We start from the raw sequence: 19,692 nt of genomic DNA on the forward strand, positions 1-19,692 counted from the left end.
AAGGTCGTGTATGGATACGTAGTCAACTAGGCGACGGGCTGCTAGAAGAACGTACCACGCAGTATTATGCTATTCAGCTCTACGTTAATCTTATTGCGAACCACTTGCATCCCTACATGTTTGATGTCTTCCCCGGCAGCCACGGATTTTTCAAAGAGAATAACGCCCCATTTCTCAAGGCCAGAATCGCAACACGCTGGTTTGAGGAACATTAGTGCAAACTCACGTTGATGTCTCGGCCACCATAGTCGCCTACTCTGGTACCGATGGAACACATCTGTGACGCTATCGGCGCCAACACGGCGTCCGATAACCAAAGACCAGTAATTTACGGCAATTGTGGTACCTGTGCGTAGACATCTGATGCTGCATACCTCTAGAATGCTACCGAGAACTCGTCGTATTTATGCCATGCAGAATCGCTGCTATTGTGTTCCAAAGATGGACCAATACGGTACTTTTATTTTGGCACAAGTGCGTAGGTTGTAGGGGTCAGTATAAAAGTATTAGAAGGTAAGGGAGTAGTTTTTATGATGCACAGCATTACGTGTCGCAAGGAGTTGTTCTACATTTGGAAAACAATACAGCAGCTATTTTGCGTGACGTGCATTCGACAAGTCCTTGCTAGGTTTCTTGACGTATACGATATTAAATGCCTACCCACAGGTCGCACAATTCCCGTATAACAGCAGAGATACGAAGACAATCGTAGTTCCATCTCCTTCGATGGCGAGATCATTAGAGGCTGTAATATACAATACCCCCAGACTTCCTTGACAGCTGGCTATTGTATAAGATTGTATACATGATGGCGAAATAGCCTGCGGAAAACAGATTATTTGCTGCCTTACTAGTGGACCTTAGTGAGTAAAGGAAGGTTTTTTTTATGTCAAACTATCGTAATTTAAAGTAGGAAATACATACTTTCCCCGAATAATTCTCTCACTGAACCATTACAGTTAGCAAAATAAACGAACCATTGTTACTCATGACGTTAGGGTTAAAAGCAGAACCATATTCCAGACAGAATTAATTAGTTAATTTTTTCTGTCTTTCACGTTATCTCTTTTACTTTTGTGAAATCAAAAGAAGTGACTTGTTAGAAAATTTCATTGAGCCGTTCTTGTGTAACGTATCTCATAGAACTATTTCTTGTGAGGCAGGGAGGTGATTTAGAACTTGGTTGGATTACATCCGTGCCTTGTTTCTATGCGATTTTGTACTGTTTGGCACAGGCATTTAGACAAACGTTAGTCGACTGTGCATTTTTCGCAACACACAAACCGTTCGAACACGAAAAAGCACTGGGCAAAATATATGGAATTCGCAAACAGTTGGTGCTGCCGGTTACACATCGCATTTCTGGTAAAAGGGACATTATGTTGTTAGCAAGGACTTATACTCACAGTAAATGTTAACCAAACGAATGATTACGCTTTCGAGTGGTTAAGATGACCACGCCGGAAATTTTGAAATGATATCACGAAAATGAAATGTAAGTTTACGGTCGACAACATCACTTCTGCTGTAGAACTGAGTAAAATTCAGCCTTGTTTGAAACCCGAAAATACACTGAACCAGCTGTGAAGAAAATGGCAACTTTGAGATACTGCTGCGGCGAGGGATTAGCCGAGCGGTCTTGGGCGCAGCAGTCATGGACTGTGCGGCTGGTCCCGGCGGAGGTTCGAGTCCTCCCTCGGGCATGGGTGTGTGTGCGCTTGTCCTTAGGATAATTTAGGTTAAGTAGTGTGTAAGCTTAGGGACTGATGACCATAGCAGTTAAGTCCCATAAGATGTCACACACATTTGAACTTTTTTTTTTTTTGAGATACTGCTCACTGTTTTCGTGTTAAACGCAAATGAAGTGAATGGTTCAGAAACGTTTCCATGTTTAGCTTCCGTCTTATATGAGCAGTAACTGAGTTTAGGATGTTCGAACTGAAGTCTTTTTCTGACCTTGAACTGCGTCTTACCTGTCGTTATTTGGTTTGTTGCAATGAACGGTGTCAGTCTGACGGAATGACACTTTACAAAATGTGTGACGTATCGCAATAAGAAATAGCTGAGGAAGTAGTAAAGGAAAAGGAAAGAAAGTAAATAATGGAATGAATATCATCAGAAGGACAATACTGACGAAACATAGCGCAGGTCCGGGTGACCTATCAAAACAAATGAGATGAGTAACGATTTGTTCTGACACGTCCTTGGAACTCCAATTTTGCCTGGTATAAATGAGACAAAGCATCAAGGACTATATTTTATGTTAATGGCGGAATACACTAAACGAAGACTCAGCTAGATGAAGATCTACGTGCTACAGAGAAAAAAGTAACCTCTGAGGATGTTAATAATGGCGCTCGCATGCGGCGTTCTGAGCTCCACTGCTAAAGGGAAACATTTAACTTCTACAGACGACATCACAATGAAACCAATGAGGCTTCTAGTAGCTTCAGTATATGTAACAAAAATATAAATTCATCATAGAAAAAAGGAACCAAAGTATGGAGTTTTTTCAGCATCACTTTGTTATAGTTTTTGTCGTCCACCCTGATGGCTGAGTGATCAGCATAACGGATTCCCATCCTACGGGCCCGGGTTCGATTCCTGGCTGTGCCCGAGATTTTCTCCACTCAGGGACTGGGTGTTGTGTTGTCTTCATCATCATTGCATCCCCATCCGGTTCGCAGGTCGCCCAATGTGGCGTCGAATGTAATAAGACTTGCACCAAGGCGGCCGGACCTGCCCCGCAAGGGGCCTCCCGGCCAATGACGCCAAACGCTGATTTTCATAGTTTTTATTAAAATCCTTTAAACAGGAAGTGATACCATTTATTCTTCGGAAAGTTTCAGAACCCTCAATCAGAGGAATAGAACACTGGCGCTAGTAACGATACTGCATCACAAAAATCATTGGCGCCAGTTGTTAGTGAGCAACACATTCCAGATTCACTTGACAATACGGCATAGTTTTAGTGTACGGAGATCACGTGTACTGTTTTTTTTCTAATTGTGAAGATCATTTGTACATTTCTTTTGTCTCCTAACTTCCATTTAAAGCAAGAATTAATTGCAGGTGCCATTTCGGGGAGATCATTATCAAAAACCTGGAAAATCGTTTCACAAATGATATCGAAGTTCTCATTCTGGAGCTGAACGTACCACCTCTTGCTATGAACTATTTAGTATTTCAAAGGTTATGACGCTCTACTATATCAAGAGAAAAAGTTAAACAACTAATTAATACAGACTTCATTACGAGTGCGAGATTTTGAATGCAGAAAAAAGATGCTTTAAGTAACATGTTCTAAATATAAGCTAACATAATTCCGTTATTTTTTCAATAGCTTATATGGGCGCGTAATTAACACTTTCGCTATAGCAAGATTTCTGACACAATAAAAATTATTGTAGTTTATGTGATAATATACATCCAGGAATTATTCCAGCGTGTAATAACAGCGTTAATATTTATACAGTGATAACAGAAAAAGGCATTTAAGAACTCATTTCACGCCTTACATTAGAGCGATTGCGAGCGATAATTTTATCGACTGCGTGCAACCGCGATTTTCGTCTATAATAAGCGGGGAGGGCAACATTTGGTCGACACTGACGTTAGGTAAAAAGATTGTATCCAATCGTTTGGTCTTATTTTGTACGTCACCCAGCCACTCGTATCAGCAATATCCGTACTCAGAATTATTTAGTGAAACCTCAACCTGAAACGGAAACCTGCTACCCTTACGTCACATTACATTCCTGTGTTGTCACCGTTCGCGTACATCAATACGCAGCTTCAGCCACCAACTCTAGTCCCTACTGTACACACACGATCTCGGCTTGCTTGAGACAAACTTGGAATATATGCAAGCACTAATCTGAGGGACCAATTCTGAAAGACCAATTTTGCATTATCTCTAATAAAATGAATTAATATGGGCTACACAACAAAAGGAGGATTACAATTTCTGATCATTTGGAATCTTTGATAGTTGCAATCTAATTTACATAATCGAGCCAGTCTTTCCCATTCTTTGGTATTACTTCTAAGATAAAGACGCTTTGTAAGTTTTCAACGTTAGCTGTATTCAGTGAGATCAGCTATAGCATATTCCTTTGTATGGACGTTGTCTGATATTACGAGTGTTAATACGCGATTATGTTTATAGTTTATATTAAAACAGAAACATTCTCATAGCCAACTGCGGTACGAAGACAGAACACGTGTTAGTAGCTAAAATTTAAAATGTTAACTTCCGTATTCTTTAACACCACTTTATTATATCACTGACGAAAAGGAATTCATTGTCTTTGGTCGACAGCTATCCTCAATCCGTTGGTCATGGCACAATGACGACAGAAAGTGTTGATACCACCAGTAGTTTCTGTATGATCGCAAGCAGTTCCAGAAAACGAAATCTGGTTTCTTTCTCGGGTCTAAGTCGAAAGTCATTCGGCTTGTGGGCAGCATTCAAGGCTGCTGTAGCTTTTGCTTCTAAAAATTTATTTTAATATTGCAAAGCTATTTGACCAGTGACACATTATGGACAGCTAATGGAAGTAACGTTACTATTCCCAACATTCGGATTGCGTCGCGTTTGTTTACTATTCCTAACGTAGCCTTACATTCAGTTCCAAGCATAAATAGACACTGCTGTGTTTATTAACCCTTCTTTCACATGCTACGACCATGTAAACTTTGTTTTCAAGGCTACAAAGATTTCTCCTCACGAGTATTTCACAATCCTCAACTTCCGAAAGGTCAAGTATTTGTGATCATTTCTCAGTTTTCGGCTGTAAAGCATTTTCAGCATTAGAGTTTTCTACACCGAAACGTTTTTCAGTTACCTTCTTTCCCTGGGTATTTAATAAAAGAAAAAAAATGGAGGAGTTACAACACATTCAATTTTCATGCAGCGTGAGATCAAATTACACACTGTTTTTTCATTTTACCGAGAAAATACACAACTTCATTGTTTCATGTTCTCATTAAACAGTTTCCTATGAAACTGACAGACGCTAAAACAGTGCCTCAAAGGCAAAAACATTGCATGGTAATTACATTAATATAAATTAATAGAACATTCTTTAATTTTGAACACTTGCACAAAAATATTTATTCGGACATTAATTTCTTTATATCGCTCACAAGGATATAAATTAGTTCTTACAATCAGGTGGAGTGCAGCTGCATGTTCTACCTAAAATAGTAACGGAGTTCAGAGTTATTTTTCCGTAAACAGGACAAAGTTATCACCAAAAATTGTTTGAAGGTAAGCAGTTTGGAGGTGGGGCTACACGCCTTTTTTTGCGATTACTCTTCAGAAATTCCAATTGACGGCGGTGTTGGAACAGCAGTTTTTAACATATTTCGGAGCGTTCCAATGTGGCGGCAAATACGCAATGCGTTCGGCCACTGGCACGCAGATGTTTGAATGTGGGCGCATCCCGACGGATTGGCAGTTTTATAATTCACCGCAGGTCATTATGAATTTTGAATCGGCCGTAATACGCGATTTTTAGAGCAATCACGCATCGCTTCACGCACTGGTGAGCAGCAGTTGCCGCGCCCAGCCCGGAACGTTCACTGAATAGTCCGACACAGTGCCATCATTTCGCACGTTCGTGACTCCAAGACAAACTCTTATACCTCTTTACCTCGAGGAAAATGATACGTTCTTCAGGCATTCCGCAGCGGCCTTCCAACGCAGTTCACTGTTTCCAGCGATCAAAATTATAACTGAGTCGAATATTAAGCGAATATAAGTTCCTTCATATCCGTTGTCAGGCATATTAATGTTTGTTGTCAAAATTTGAACGAGAAACGACTATGGGTTTGATTTATTTTGAAGACACCAACAGAAGATTTACACGTGTTTGCAAGACGTTTATGTAATTATAGTGTTATTTATATAGAGGATAGATTCTCTATGCTACTTGTGTAGTAAGCGACACGACGGGCATCATATCTTCCGTCATTAAACCCCAACAGCGTCCATCTAACAGTCATTTTGCGGTGGAGAGCGTATAATGACATAGGTGTCTCCATTAACTGACCTTTGGGTTTAGAATAAAGTCAGCATATTTGAATAACATTTGGTGGCATGAAATCGTAATTGCGAAACCTTTATATTACGACATATTGACAGTTGACGTCTGTCTTGGGATATTCTTTTAACGTTCAGTTGGCGATTTCCTAACATTTCCTTTCTGTTAAGAAAAGTAAGGAAAAGAAAACCTATTTCAATCACGGTTAAAATAGTGTAAATATATCGAAATTAATTTAATATTTAAAAAATTCTATAATAACAATAGCAATAGTTAAATTAACAAGAAACATAAAACCTTCACACAAGTTGAAAAAATTTACAGATGAGACTATGTTCCATGTGCAGATGCAAAAAATGAGCTCTAGCAGACTGACAGAAAATAGTGAACAGCTCTTTGGAAAATCGAAAGGCAAAAAAAAGTGTTTTAGGAAAGTGAATGAAAGCCTAGAAGAAATTTCCATAACAAGCAAGAAGTTGCGGAAGGTATAAGCTACGGGAACAAAATTAAGAAGTGGGGCGGATACCAAGACAAAACAGTTCCAAAAAGACAGAGAAAAATTGGCTGGCGGAAGAGAAGAAAGAAAACAATGATCAACTAAGGCACTGTTAAAGAAATCGTAAAAGTAATACAGTGGCTCAATCATGCTCCGTAGTTGGCTTGTAACAAAAGCACAAAAAATTCTAGTTTCTGTATGTTGTAGGAAATATTCAGAGCTTTTGTTAGTTGGAAACTCAAATTATACACTATGTTTCTCAAAGACGAGGCATCATTTCGTTTGTATCCAAAGTATTAGTGCAGATAGAAAGTTAACCGAAAAATTTGGTTCGAATTAAAACAAAGGAGAAAGTGAAGAGAGATTACTACCTGAATAGCAGTTCGCAGAGGAAATAAATTATTTTAGTTTCCATATTAGTTTTAGGATAAGGATACTTGCGGAAATATTAAGAACTTCGCAGTTATCCACCGAAGTTAAAATTGTTTCTAATCATAAAGCCCCCAATTTTAAATTCATTCGAATTTTTATGTGTTTCCTTCGCAACCTTGAAAATTACAGAATCTAGTGAAATTTCGCTTTCTTCACAAAGCATCCGACAATTTTTTTATCTTATTTTGTCCGTTGTATTCTAACAGACAAGCAATAGCAATTTTAGCTGACTAGAAAAATGCGAAGTAAAGTTAATTTTAGGGACAAACAAACATGAGAGCGTTTTAAACTGTTCATAGGATACTGGTATGACGCGGATGTTCAATAGCTGTCACCTTTACGCCTATTTGAAGAGCTATAAATGTAAAGTATTACATACCGCGACGTTCTACTGTGCCTTTTACTTGCAACGAAGCGAGTATGTCGTAAATCGAACTTCAGCGTTTATTTACATTAGCTACCACCACGATATACGAGCAATCGTCTTTCGAAATTGTAACCGTAAGGTATTTATATGTTGTGGAATAGATTACGAATGTCTTACACAGAAAGTAACCTCTTTGTACTTAATTTAATTAAAATCACATTCCCTCGAGGGACGTACCCTTTTCTTTTACATTGTTTCTATATAACTTTACGAAAGTAAGAATAAGCGGAAAGATTCGATTTTACATCAGAATCTGTAGTGCTTATTTAAACCAATTTAAATCATGGAAGAAGTGCTAGTCCTTGTATGTTTCTGCAGCATTAGGCCACAATCGTTTGCAACGTAGTCTACTGCGCAGTGCTTAGTCAAACGCAATGAAGCAACTAAAGGAGTGGGGCGCACAGCTCATAGTATGTACGAAGGAGTACTGAAAAGTGATGGCTCTGAATTTTTTATGTCAAAACACTTAAGGCTTTTTGAAGAAAAGCCAGCATCTCGTGGTCGTGCGGTAGCGTTCTCGCTTCCCGCGCCCGGGTTCCCGGGTTCGATTCCCGGCGGGGTCAGGGATTTTCTCTGCCTCATGATGGCTGGGTGCTGTGTGTTGTCTTTAGGTTAGTTAGGTTTAAGTAGTTATAAGTTCTAGGGGACTGATGACCATAGATGTTAAGTCCCATAGCGCTCAGAGCCATTTGAAGAAAACTAACTTTATAAACATTCTACGTCTTTATTTTTAAAGTCCACATATTTATGTTTCAACATAGTCAACCTGGCGACGAACACATTTCTCCCAACGTGATACCGTTTTTTGATACCGTCGCTGTACCTTATTTGACTTTTTTTTGGTAGAGTCACAGACTCACCTCTGCTTTGACCACTTCATTACCATCAAAGTGAAGTCCTCCAAGGGGTTATTTAAGATTCGAAAACACGTGAAAATCTGGTGGGGCCAAATCGGGACTGCATGAGATGTCGCAGCTCTTGTATGTGGTCTGGCATAATCATGCTGAAAGACAGGATGCTCCATGTGTGCACGAAATCTTTGACTTCGAAACTCGATTACAGCACGCTGTTTCTCAAACACCGACGTAGTTACGTTACACTCTTCCGTGTTACACGCTACGATTCTGTCACTCTAGCGGCAGAGGGATTCAAATATGAAGACGTGAAGAATAAAGTTGTAAAATGTTAGTAACGTTAGTTTTATTTAAAAAGTTTTAAGAGGTTTCACATAAAATATTCGGAGGCATTACTTTTCAGTGTGCCCTCGCATCACCACAAGCGTTTGTAAACTACGTTACCGTGCTGATAGGGTTTGCATCCAGGTTACAATTTAGATAAATTGGAATTAATTTCTATTTGCAGTAGACACTGCAAGATTTTGTTCAGTACTGACAGGAATAAGTGACAAAGTGATTCAAGATGGATGACTAAATACGTTGTTATTGAAGTTGCGCTTCAAAATAATAATGAACTTTACTTCGTAACATTATTTTCACATTGTTGCAGCTGCTTGTAGGAAATTCATCTGACGGCCATATTTTATTATTAAACAACCAACAAAAATAATTAATAACATACGCTTAAATCCCTTGAACTTCCTGGAACAAGTGTAATCAGAGATTACATCACACTTACTTCACTATTAATTTTAGAGCCAACGCAGAGTATTAAATTTTAACCTCAGATATTTTCCCACCAGAAAACAAGACAACTACAACAATATGGCAATAGCAGCAGTATTTTCATCAATAGAATTTGTGCTTCAGTAGATTCAGCTGTAACGTCAACACTGAGCACAAGGCGTTAATAATACAGTATTGATTAGCGCCCCAATTTCCCTGTTTATATTCGACATGTGTATACAGCGAGAGAAAAGCAAAAATCAATCTTGGGTCGTGGGACTGCTTCCAGAGGTGCAATATCTGTCACGTTACTACTTATCAGTCATTGGTGTGCGATTTCACACCTACATACGAGCCGCCGAAAGGTAGTCTATGGAGACTGACAACTGTGGTACTCATTTAAGAATAGTAGTTCGAACTTTTAGATGCATCTGTTATTTGGAATAGAACGACTGGCAACAATAATTAGTAGACAACCGTATCCATAATCAATGCTTATACTACCTGCAAATCGAGTGTTAGGAGGTACAGTAGATGTTTGGGAAGTTGCACTATGTATGATTATGTTTCAGAAAGTTCTAATTATTAATCTGTCCAAGTTTTTTGGACATGAAGTTGGAGCACCCTTACAGACAAATGTAATCCATGTGAGTGACTTACTATAATCCAATCAGTTCCATTAATACATTCACTGGTAATGTTATAACTGGTCGTCAAAACATGATAATGCCTGTAACTAACTACAGTGATCAAACAAGAAGCTACACGCCACTGCTGAGACATATTTCCCACAAAGCATCTACACAACTGTTTATTGTAAGGTAAGGGATAAACCATGCCTGTTGCATTACAAAAACAAGGAACAACACGTATGAAGTTTCCTCAAAAGAAGAATTTTCTCTGTTATGAAAAGAGCTGCCTTTCGGAACAAGACTGAACATAGCTGTATCCCATGCTATTAAATCTAGTAGATCGTCTACAACGGTTAGCTTCTTTATGGTTTACTTGTGTATGTGATTAAGTAAAAATAATGAAATTAAAATGAATGCACGCTGTTTTTACATACGCTACGAACCTCACAAGGAGACACCAAAGTAGCAACATATTTTGGGAACACTTGCGGAAACTTATTTCGAGTAAGCGACATAATTCTTAATAATGTTAATTTATTCATCTGTTGCTTTTGCATGAAGGGAACTATGAACAGATCGTATCCGTAGCTATGTTTAAAGCGTGTCCGGCAGCCGAACTGAGAACGCTCCCTCAGTCTACCTGCTTCTCATTTGTTTGAAGTCTGGGACGTAGGTCAACTGCAAGCCGAAACAGTGGTTGCACTTTCGAAAACCGACGTTAAGGGTCTGGGGTTTGGTGTAGTAACAACACACCTCTTCCGCCATCCAGCGATATCCCAGCCAGAGAGCGAAACAGGAATCAGCCGGTACTGCTCTTTCTCCGGAATCTGATTGACGGGAGTCTATCAACCTATTTAATTCTTTCTAGTCCGTATTACTGTTATTAGCGTTTTAGATAAGGTAAGCTAGTTATTAGCTACTTGACTGAGAAGTAGCGGCTCCGATCTCGAAAACTGACATACGGCCGGGGAAGCGGTGTGTTGAGCACATGCCCCTCCATATCCGCATCCGGTGATGCCTATGGGCTGAGGATGACAGGGCGGTCGGTCGGTACCGTTGGGCCTTCCTAGCCTGTTCGGGAGGAGGAGGATAAGTTCGTTATTCACATGGTTTGGAATGTGCTGAATTTCTGACTTGAACAGGTTTATCACTCGATAAGTTCTTATTTATTAGACAAATACGTATGTTTGTATTTTTTGTTTTACTCTATCCTGATAATAATACAAGATTCACAACTACTTATTAAATTACTGAAATGCTATGTATCTGGAATTACAATGTAACGGTGGGGGAAAATGTGGCTGATGAGTATTTCATGCAGACACACAACTAGCTTATGCTAGAAGTGGAGGGACCAGCGAATCCACGTTCGTGAGTGTAATTTGATTTGTTGAGAATGTGAGTGAATCAAATTATGACGTATTTAAAATGGCTCATCTTGAGATATCATGTATTTGACTCAAACATTATATTTTTAATTATCGATTTCTACACGTCATTTGAATAGACGAGAAAGGTGGTATGCTATATGTGAACAAATGGACGGTCCTACGATAAGCAACAATTGGAGCAGGGTATGCCATGAACTTATACACGACAGGAGAGCCCCGCCATTTGAAATCTCTATAAAATCGTGGCATCAAAGCGCATAAGCAGCTGTCGAAGTTAGGAATTAATGTAATTACTGGGACGACGAAAACATGTTCACTTTTCTCAAATAATTTAATTAATTCCTCACGATTGGTTTCGGTTACAACACATGTAATCTCCAGGTTATATGAAGTTGTATTTTACAACCACATAGGAGTGTAGTACAGCCCAACATATTACCATGAAAAATACATACACTACATTCAGGTAAATTTTAATTATATGCTACATGCCAGTAGCATCGTTAGGTGTAGCTTCACAACACCAGCTGAGTATTTTCGTGAATAATTTCAAGTAACTTAAGTTGCTTCGTCGTTATATAAAACTGGATGGATATAAGGCCGTGTGTCACGTGAACTAATTTACAAAACAATTAACGTAGTTGTTGATAAATTGAGTAGAATAAATCGTAACAGATTCAAAACATTGATATTCCTGTAGAACATAGTGTAATAGATCTGCTCAAAAAATAGTTGAACCTCTTTTCACGCGTCAACGCAGGTCCAACCAGCGTGCCGTTGGCAGCAGTGTATCAACAACGGTCATCGGAGTAACCATATTGTTTCACGTTGTTCATATTTCCTTCACTTTTCGAGGTACTGGTCATCAGGTGAAAGTGGGGCAGTGTTCGTAGTGCAAAGTCGCTTTTATGAGGGTAATGGTGTCACAAGAAATTCTGGATGAAATATACGGAACGTACGAGTATTTACTGAAACGCTTGATAATTGTGCATGAACTATGGAAGTGATTTTCTAGATTCGGCGCAGTGTTCTGTATCGTTGTTTCAATTTTAAAGTGGTTGCCAATCAGCTGGAGGTAAAACTCGACCAGGAACGTCACTGACATCGACCTGGGGGCTCACAATCACAATATTAAGGAACCAATAATTACCAGGCGTTGTGTGGCCTTCAGAAAACGTACAGAACAGGAGAGATTAGCAATTTTTTCGTGTCACAAGATTGTAGCAAAAGAAGTCAACGTCTCTAAAGTTTATTACAAGTTTGAGGACCGAAAGGCTGACGGAACGTCGAGCGAATGTGTATAAAGATCTCCCCGAGGACTCTGGTGGAGATACCGAGCGAGGTGGCGCAGTGGTTAGCACACTGGACTCGCATTCGGGAGGACGACGGTTCAATCCCGTCTCCGGCCATCCTGATTTAGGTTTTCCGTGATTTCCCTAAATCGCTTCAGGCAAATGCTGGGATGGTTCCTTTGAAAGGGCACGGCCGATTTCCTTCCCCATCCTTCCCTCACCCGAGCTTGCGCTCCGTCTCTAATGACCTCGTTGTCGACGGGACGTTAAACACTAATCTCCTCCTCCTCCTCTGATGGAGATATATTCAAAGAAAGGACCACTGTTGGAGAAGTATGATGGATTTACTGCTACAACATGAGAAAAAATTGTAGTTGTCACTGAGGTCTGGCGAATGATCTGCTCGCTAAAAGAGAAAGCTAAGCTCGGTAGTCTCTACCCAACGCCAACAGTACTAACCGTTCTTAATAAACGACATTGCTAACAGTGGGGACCTTTGCTAGAGTTAGCTCTGACGATGACCAGTAACACATAAAGGGTCCCAGACGGCTTCTGTTTTCCTTCAGTATATTAAAGACGGTCGTGGTATTCTCAAAGGTGATGTTAACAGATATTGAATTACAGGATATAATTTGAAGGAAACAAGACATGTAAGTTGAATCAAGGAGTTTGATTATTTTTTGAACAGGACTCGTATGTCACTGAAAATCGATTTCGTTCTTGATCTGTGCATCAGCAGTGGGCAGATGACGATGGCGGTGATATTGAAGCTTGAGGTTTTTCCCAGGTTTGAAGCGGCAAGAAAACCGACAATGTTTTATTTTCATTCAGTTGTACACTTGTTTTGAAGAACCTGGATGCAAGTGTTACCTCCTTGATCTTAAAATATCTACGACTGGCAAATATTCACTATCGCAAGTACTTATGCTAAAAAAAAAAAAAAAAAAAAAAAAAAAAAAAAAAAAAAAAAAAACAGGCATCGCGTTTCCGGTTCATCCCGATTACTTCCTTTTTTTCTATAAAGTATCTGTGCAATATTACACACTCCGGACCTAAAAGCGGCAACAGTCTACGACTAGAAGAACTACAACCAGTTCACAGATTTTGATAAGTGTCAGTTGACTAGTTGGCACTGCATTGTTGAGTACTGTAATGCCCCTTTCGTTGTGAGTGTAAAATGACAACAAAGATAAAAAGGATTGTAGTGTCTTTGGATAAAAGGTAGATGCGTTGCGTAGAATGGATAACGGGCGATTGTTGAAAAGATCGCTGCTTAATTTGGTGTTCAAGTATATTAAAAAATTCCATGATTTTCAGACATAGGAGGTAATGACGCAAACGACCGGCTGCAAAGCGACAGTAATGTTGACTAAGGTGCGATTTCTGATAACGCCATTATGGCGGTTTGCTTGTCTGCATACAATGGCGGTTATAGTACTGGATTAGCGTACGATATTGGCGCTCAGTTTGAGGACATTGTGACACGTACAGAAGCAACAACGCAGTTGGACAAAATATTGGCTTATTTCGAACGCCAGTCGGAAACAACTTCGGCTGAATATACAATGTAAACCTTTGGTTTAGATGGCTAAATAGAGCACAAACTCTGGAGGCAGAAAAATTTCGTCCGAACTATTACTGATGAAGCGCCACGTAATTGTGCCTGCACATAAAACAACGTCGTAATTGGCTGAAATGTAACTTGATTATTACTCTGTGTGTAAAACTCACTTTTTCCCAGTATCTGACCAACATTTACGTGTAAATAATGCACAATGAAAAAAATACGATGCGTCTGTCTACAGCTTTTAAGCCATATCAATCTAGTTTCTTATGATTCTCCGTATTATCTGGATTTTCGCCTATCCGAATGACCTATGGTGTCATCTACTGCGAATAAACGGGCTTTCACGGTACTTGAAAATGTCCAAAGGCCGAAAATATACATTAGTGCGAAAACAGAATAAAAATCGATAGCTGCAGGTATCTAGGAGCCATAAAGAAAGATGACGTAGATGATGGTTAATAGTGTAGCCAAGGCCAGCTTGCAGAAAATCAGGACTTAGGTATTAGTGATTTACAAGACTTGGTGGTACAAGGACTCGAAAGTCAGGATGTACCAAAAAATCATTAGGTAAATATTTCGTTGTTATGTATTATAACAAAGTTGGCACACTGGTACAACTGCACGCAAAAATACAGTTTTCTTCTAACGAAACAACAAGTTTACTGGTACACTCACACAGTCAGGCAAGCAACGATTGGTAAAAGTAAACTTGTTGTTTGATCAGATATCAGTAACAGTCACGGTAAAGCCTAACTTCAAATGTTCGAATTTACTGTTATGTTCATCACAAGTAGCAAATACGAGTTATTATTTTAAAAAATGCGACATTTCATTACAGGTCAACAAACAAAAAAATATTTAAACGTCATTAACCAACATTTAACATGCATAATCAGTATTCAGACTATGAAAGCACGAGAGTTTTCTTGCCGGTTTTCGTCACTTTGATTAAATACCCGCACATTATAAATACGATTATCTGTAGGAAAGGGCCGTGCTCGCACGTGCTTCAAGTAAACTGTAGCCATGAAGTCAGACAGTTATCTTTGCCGGAATCTGGAAATTACATGTTTTTGGAAACCAGCGGTATCGTGGTAGTAATACAATAATGAAAGCGACGCGGCTGAGTGTTTTCGAAACGTACAGATCGGGCGTCCGTTGAGGCGTCTGTTTACTTCAAGCCCGCTCACGACCTCCATCTTTCTTGTTTACCACTATTGACGTGTTTAGAAATCCACTTCAGAACTTTGATGAAAGAGACTAGTGTTGAAGTGAATATGCATTGTGTTTCTAATAGTTAGTAGTGCCCAAAAGTAGAGACATTTGGCATCCCGCGTAAGATTACTAGTACTTTGGGCGATTTTCTCCGTTCGATTGTGTTAGCGGTTGCCATAGTCGTCGATGATTGCTGCACCTAAAGCGATTATAATCGTGGCGGAAGAAGTTGCAGGAAAATTAAAACTGGGTGTTAGACTTGTGACAAAGATCTGTGGCTCTAGCAGTTATGTTAAAAACAGCATACGAGGGATGAATTCTCATTGCAACCTTAAATATTTAGCCAGAGGAGCATTATGCGTAGTGTTATCAAAGTATTGGCATCAAACGTCTATGGTGATAACTCATGTCATGGTCAGCAATATTTGTTATAGACAAGATGTTCGATGACGCTTCCTGGCAATTGTAAGGGCCCTTCGGTATTCACTGACCCTGCGACCAGGACATTTCATTAAACTAGCAAGGTCTCCTAAGCAGGTGTGCTGCAAACTACTCAGCCCAGAAAACTGATTAGTTCTCAACAAGAAAACGTTGAGAATGTGTGTCTCTTAGAAGATACGATGTTTTAGAAGCGGATCACGAATTTCATTCGACGGAAATGAATAGATTGTAGGCTACACATAAGGCATACGCATGCTACAGATTATCTACTCCCTGGCGCCTGTCATGGGCATAACCAATACAAAAGAACGCCTAGCGTCTGCGAGAAGCATCAGCCAACACTTTGTCTCTAGCAGAAGTTCTTCCCCAAGCGTGATAATCACCCCTGAGTGTTTGATGCAAAGACTTTAATACATACGGTACGTGATTGTCGTTTCGGCATTCGTAACTGCCTACGATAATGGTGGAGAATTCATGCATTTACTATGAATAGTGCAAGTGAAATGGGGCCTATGTGTTGTTACACAAGAATCGTTACGATTATTCTGAGATTTTTTTTTATTATTTCCGTATGTGTGTAGCGTCTTTCGAGTTACTGTAATCAAATATCACAACTACATTACAAAAGAAAGGAACAGAGTTGCGTGGTGGTGTTAGTAAAGAAGAAAAAATTCTTCCGTTCATCCATCCTTAACACACGATCATTATGAAGCGGATATTTGGTAGTTCAGAGACAGAGATTATTTCTCCGACACAGATATTATTAGATCAGTGTCCAAATTATCCATGAGAAGTTTATTCCTCGGGCAGTACCACACAGAATTGAAAGTAAACCTCGTGGCAGCTGCACAATAGAAACACCTCAGCTTGTCAGGGATGCCAACGACAATTGCCGCGAAAATAAATAAATAAGCCAAAGTGACAGTCGCGGATGGAAAGTTGGCGGAGTGGCAGTTTCAGCGCAGTGTGGCACCTTCCGATTGGATCATATTGGTCAATTTCTGACTCGAAAACTTCATTTAACTTCATCGGAGAACATCATCTAATGTGGTATTAGTCTAAGGCTTATGCGAGAGGGAACATGTCACTCGGGACCGGTTATAGAACATTTTTCCACACAAGCGACTTATACTTTGGCGCAACTCCTCTACCACCACACGTCAATCTACTCATGCCATAATAACCGTACCTTTTCGCGATCTGGATGTTGGTTCGGTTAAGCCTATTGGTGACAGCACAATTTACAGTGGCGCGCCTGACACTGAAATGGCATCAAGCAAGAATATCTGCACCAAGCAGTAAGCCATACGATATTTATTATTTATTCTTTTCTAAACTTTAAGTTGTATATACATGATGTATCGCAATTAATAGGAAAGATCAACTCGTGAGAAAAAATGAGAGTTCAGGAGCATAAAAGTTTCAGTAAATGTGGGAATGCAATCTATGTGTTTGCGAGATCGTTGCGAACATGTGGTTACGAGCCTTTAGTATAATCTGCGGTCCCACTAGGTATAAATGTATTTCAGATGTAAACTTCTCTATTAAACCCGGTCTAATTGAGCTCATATTTCACCCATGGATCGTGCTAGTATGCTACTGATATTGGAACACGCACAACGGGGCATCAGCGAACTGACGGTGTAAGACGGCATCTAAAGCGCCGACATGGTCCAAAATGGATAGGTCGAGCACAGCCTGTAGCTTGATCTCCAAGATCACCTGACCTCAATCGTCTGGATTCTTCTGTTTGGGGTCGTCTCTGTACTGAGGCGTACAGATCTTTATAAAACGCATGACACACAAATGCTGACTTTATTTGCATATTATTCGGACCGGTTTCCGTCATAAACGATGTTCAAGGTTGTCGAAAAATTAATCTGCAGCCAACATTTCAAATCAAAACTAAAAACAACGTTCGTTTCGAACATTAGAGTATATCTGTATGAAGAGCAACTAAATTAAGTAACCAACAAAAGACACGATGTCTCGTGTTGGTTCTCTTCCTTTCGTTTCTCTTCATACAGATATACTGTAATGTTCGAAATGAACGATGCCTTTAGTTTCGGTATGTAATGTTGGCTGCAGATTAATTTTTCGACGACCGTGAACATGGTTTATTACCGAAACCGTTCAGTATAATATACAAATAAAGTCAGCAATTGTGTGTCATGCACTTTATAAAATATTTACAAGCCGATAACAATCTTAACAAGATGCACTGAGATCTCTCGTTGATACAGTTGAACTGGAGCAGCGAAGTCTACGGGACTGTCTAGATTTATTTACGTAATGATGTAGGGGCGAAATGTTGAAGACCTTCAAGAGATACCAGTGTACATGTAGTGTGAGGAAGTAGAATTTTATTCGTTGTAAAGGTAAGTCTTCTGTGAAATTTGAACCCTATAAGATGGAGGCTACTCGGAAAGATTTACGTGTCAATTTTGATTAAATTTTACCAGGACAGTATTTGATACTAAAGTCGGTGGCAGATCGTAACCACAAACAATCGCAATTATCTCACAAACGGCCCGTTTGCGGACCAGTGTTTATTGGGAAATTTTTGTTAATAGTATCGCACACTTTCACCAGTGTCAGTTTTCGCAACTAATTCTGATGCACCGTCTGCTGATTGGTCAATCCCTGTGGCTGCCCTAAGAATGTCCGAGTTCGATTCCCGGCCTGGTGGGAGATTAACTCCGCTCGGGGATTGAGTGTTGTGTGGACCCCATCATCATCGACATCCAAGTCGCCATGTGTGGCGTCAACTGAAAAGACTTGCAGTTTGGCGACCGAACTTCCCCAAGTGGGACTCGCGGCCATCAATGCCATGCGGTCACTTCCTTTTTATGATGCACCCATATAGACAAACTTGGCACATGGGCGCCTCTGGTGCCCTTCTCAGAATGGTGCCCCAAGCAGCCGCTTGCGTCGCTTTGGCCTCGAAACGGGCCCCGAGGACACCCCTAAACGTCGGGCACATTACGAAAATCGGGTTACACTGACGGTTACATGGGTAATCGCAGCGGGTACCGACGCGGAGTGCTGTTGCGAGGCGAGAGAGCGCGCGGCGGGACTTACCGAGGGGTTGGGCATGCAGCGGCGCATGGGGTCCGGCGAGCGGTAGGTGGGCGAGTAGCGGCCGCCGGGGAAGCAGGAGCTGGGCGCGCTGATGGGCGGCGGGTGGAGCGCGCCGGCCGCCGCCGCCGGCTTGCCGTTCATCATCTTGTCGGGGCTGTACATGGCTGGCCACTGCTGCTGCTGCCGCTACTGCTGCTGCAGCATGCCGCTCGGCACTGCCCGCCGGCCGGCGCGGGCCGCGGGCCGCCAGCCGCGCCGCGCTCTGCGCATGCGCCGCCGCCATGGCGCGCGGCCGCCCCCGCCCCCGCCCCCGCTGCCCGCCCCCGCGCGCGCGCTGGCCCCGCCCCGCACATGGCACGCCACGCGCTCCGTCCCACCACGCGCCCGCCTCCGACCGTGTTTACGCTCTTATCACCGGACGCGACTTAAAAGACGAGATGCCGTTTGATAAAAAAGTAACCCGCGTCGGAATCTAGGACGGAGCCCGCTCCTCGCAGACGCAATCACGCTGGCTGCTTGCGGTTTATATTAGCATTTATTCGGACGATTTCCTGTAGCTCTCACACACCGACACAAGGAAACCACTCCTCAGAACACATCCCAAAACCACCCCTTCCTTCAAAGCAATTCTTACACAGTAACAACAAAAAAAAAAAAACCTGCTCTTCTTTTGTAACACTAACCGCCCGAAAGAGAATAATTTAGCGCCCATTGTTTATTCACTATCCTCCAAATCAAAAATAGTACCGATGTGTACCAACTCTCCTATTACCTCCACCATTACAACTTATCATCCTAATCTTCCCTCGCAGTATTTTTCGATCTCCTACCTCATTTCAAATACGGCGAGGAATGCAACGTCTCCGCGGACATCACATATAATTTATACGCGGTTCAGAGGAGAACGAGACTTCTGAAAATGTTCAGCAATCCCAGTATTTTTCTTTCCTGCGCTTCTCCGCAAATACCTGGAGGAATAAAGGCTTTCTCTAATGACCGCAATACGTCACCTTTTTTATGGAAAATCCTGTAATGATTTCTACATTTCA

The 19,692-nt window shown here is 40.9% G+C and overlaps 1 protein-coding gene across 1 annotated transcript in view; it reads right to left on the reverse strand.

The window, feature by feature from the left end:
• LOC126267364 (inhibitory POU protein) overlaps positions 1–18,801 on the reverse strand; it is a 449,384-nt gene extending 430,583 nt beyond the window's left edge. Inside the window, exon 1 of the mRNA XM_049972505.1 lies at positions 18,644–18,801. Coding sequence (XP_049828462.1) covers positions 18,644–18,787 — 144 coding nt within the window. The 5' untranslated portion in view covers positions 18,788–18,801. The remainder of the gene's footprint in view (positions 1–18,643) is intronic.
• Between the last annotated feature and the right edge of the window lie 891 nt (positions 18,802–19,692).

The sequence above is a fragment of the Schistocerca gregaria genome, chromosome 4 (assembly GCF_023897955.1).
Source record: "Schistocerca gregaria isolate iqSchGreg1 chromosome 4, iqSchGreg1.2, whole genome shotgun sequence".
Lineage (NCBI taxonomy): Eukaryota > Metazoa > Arthropoda > Insecta > Orthoptera > Acrididae > Schistocerca > Schistocerca gregaria.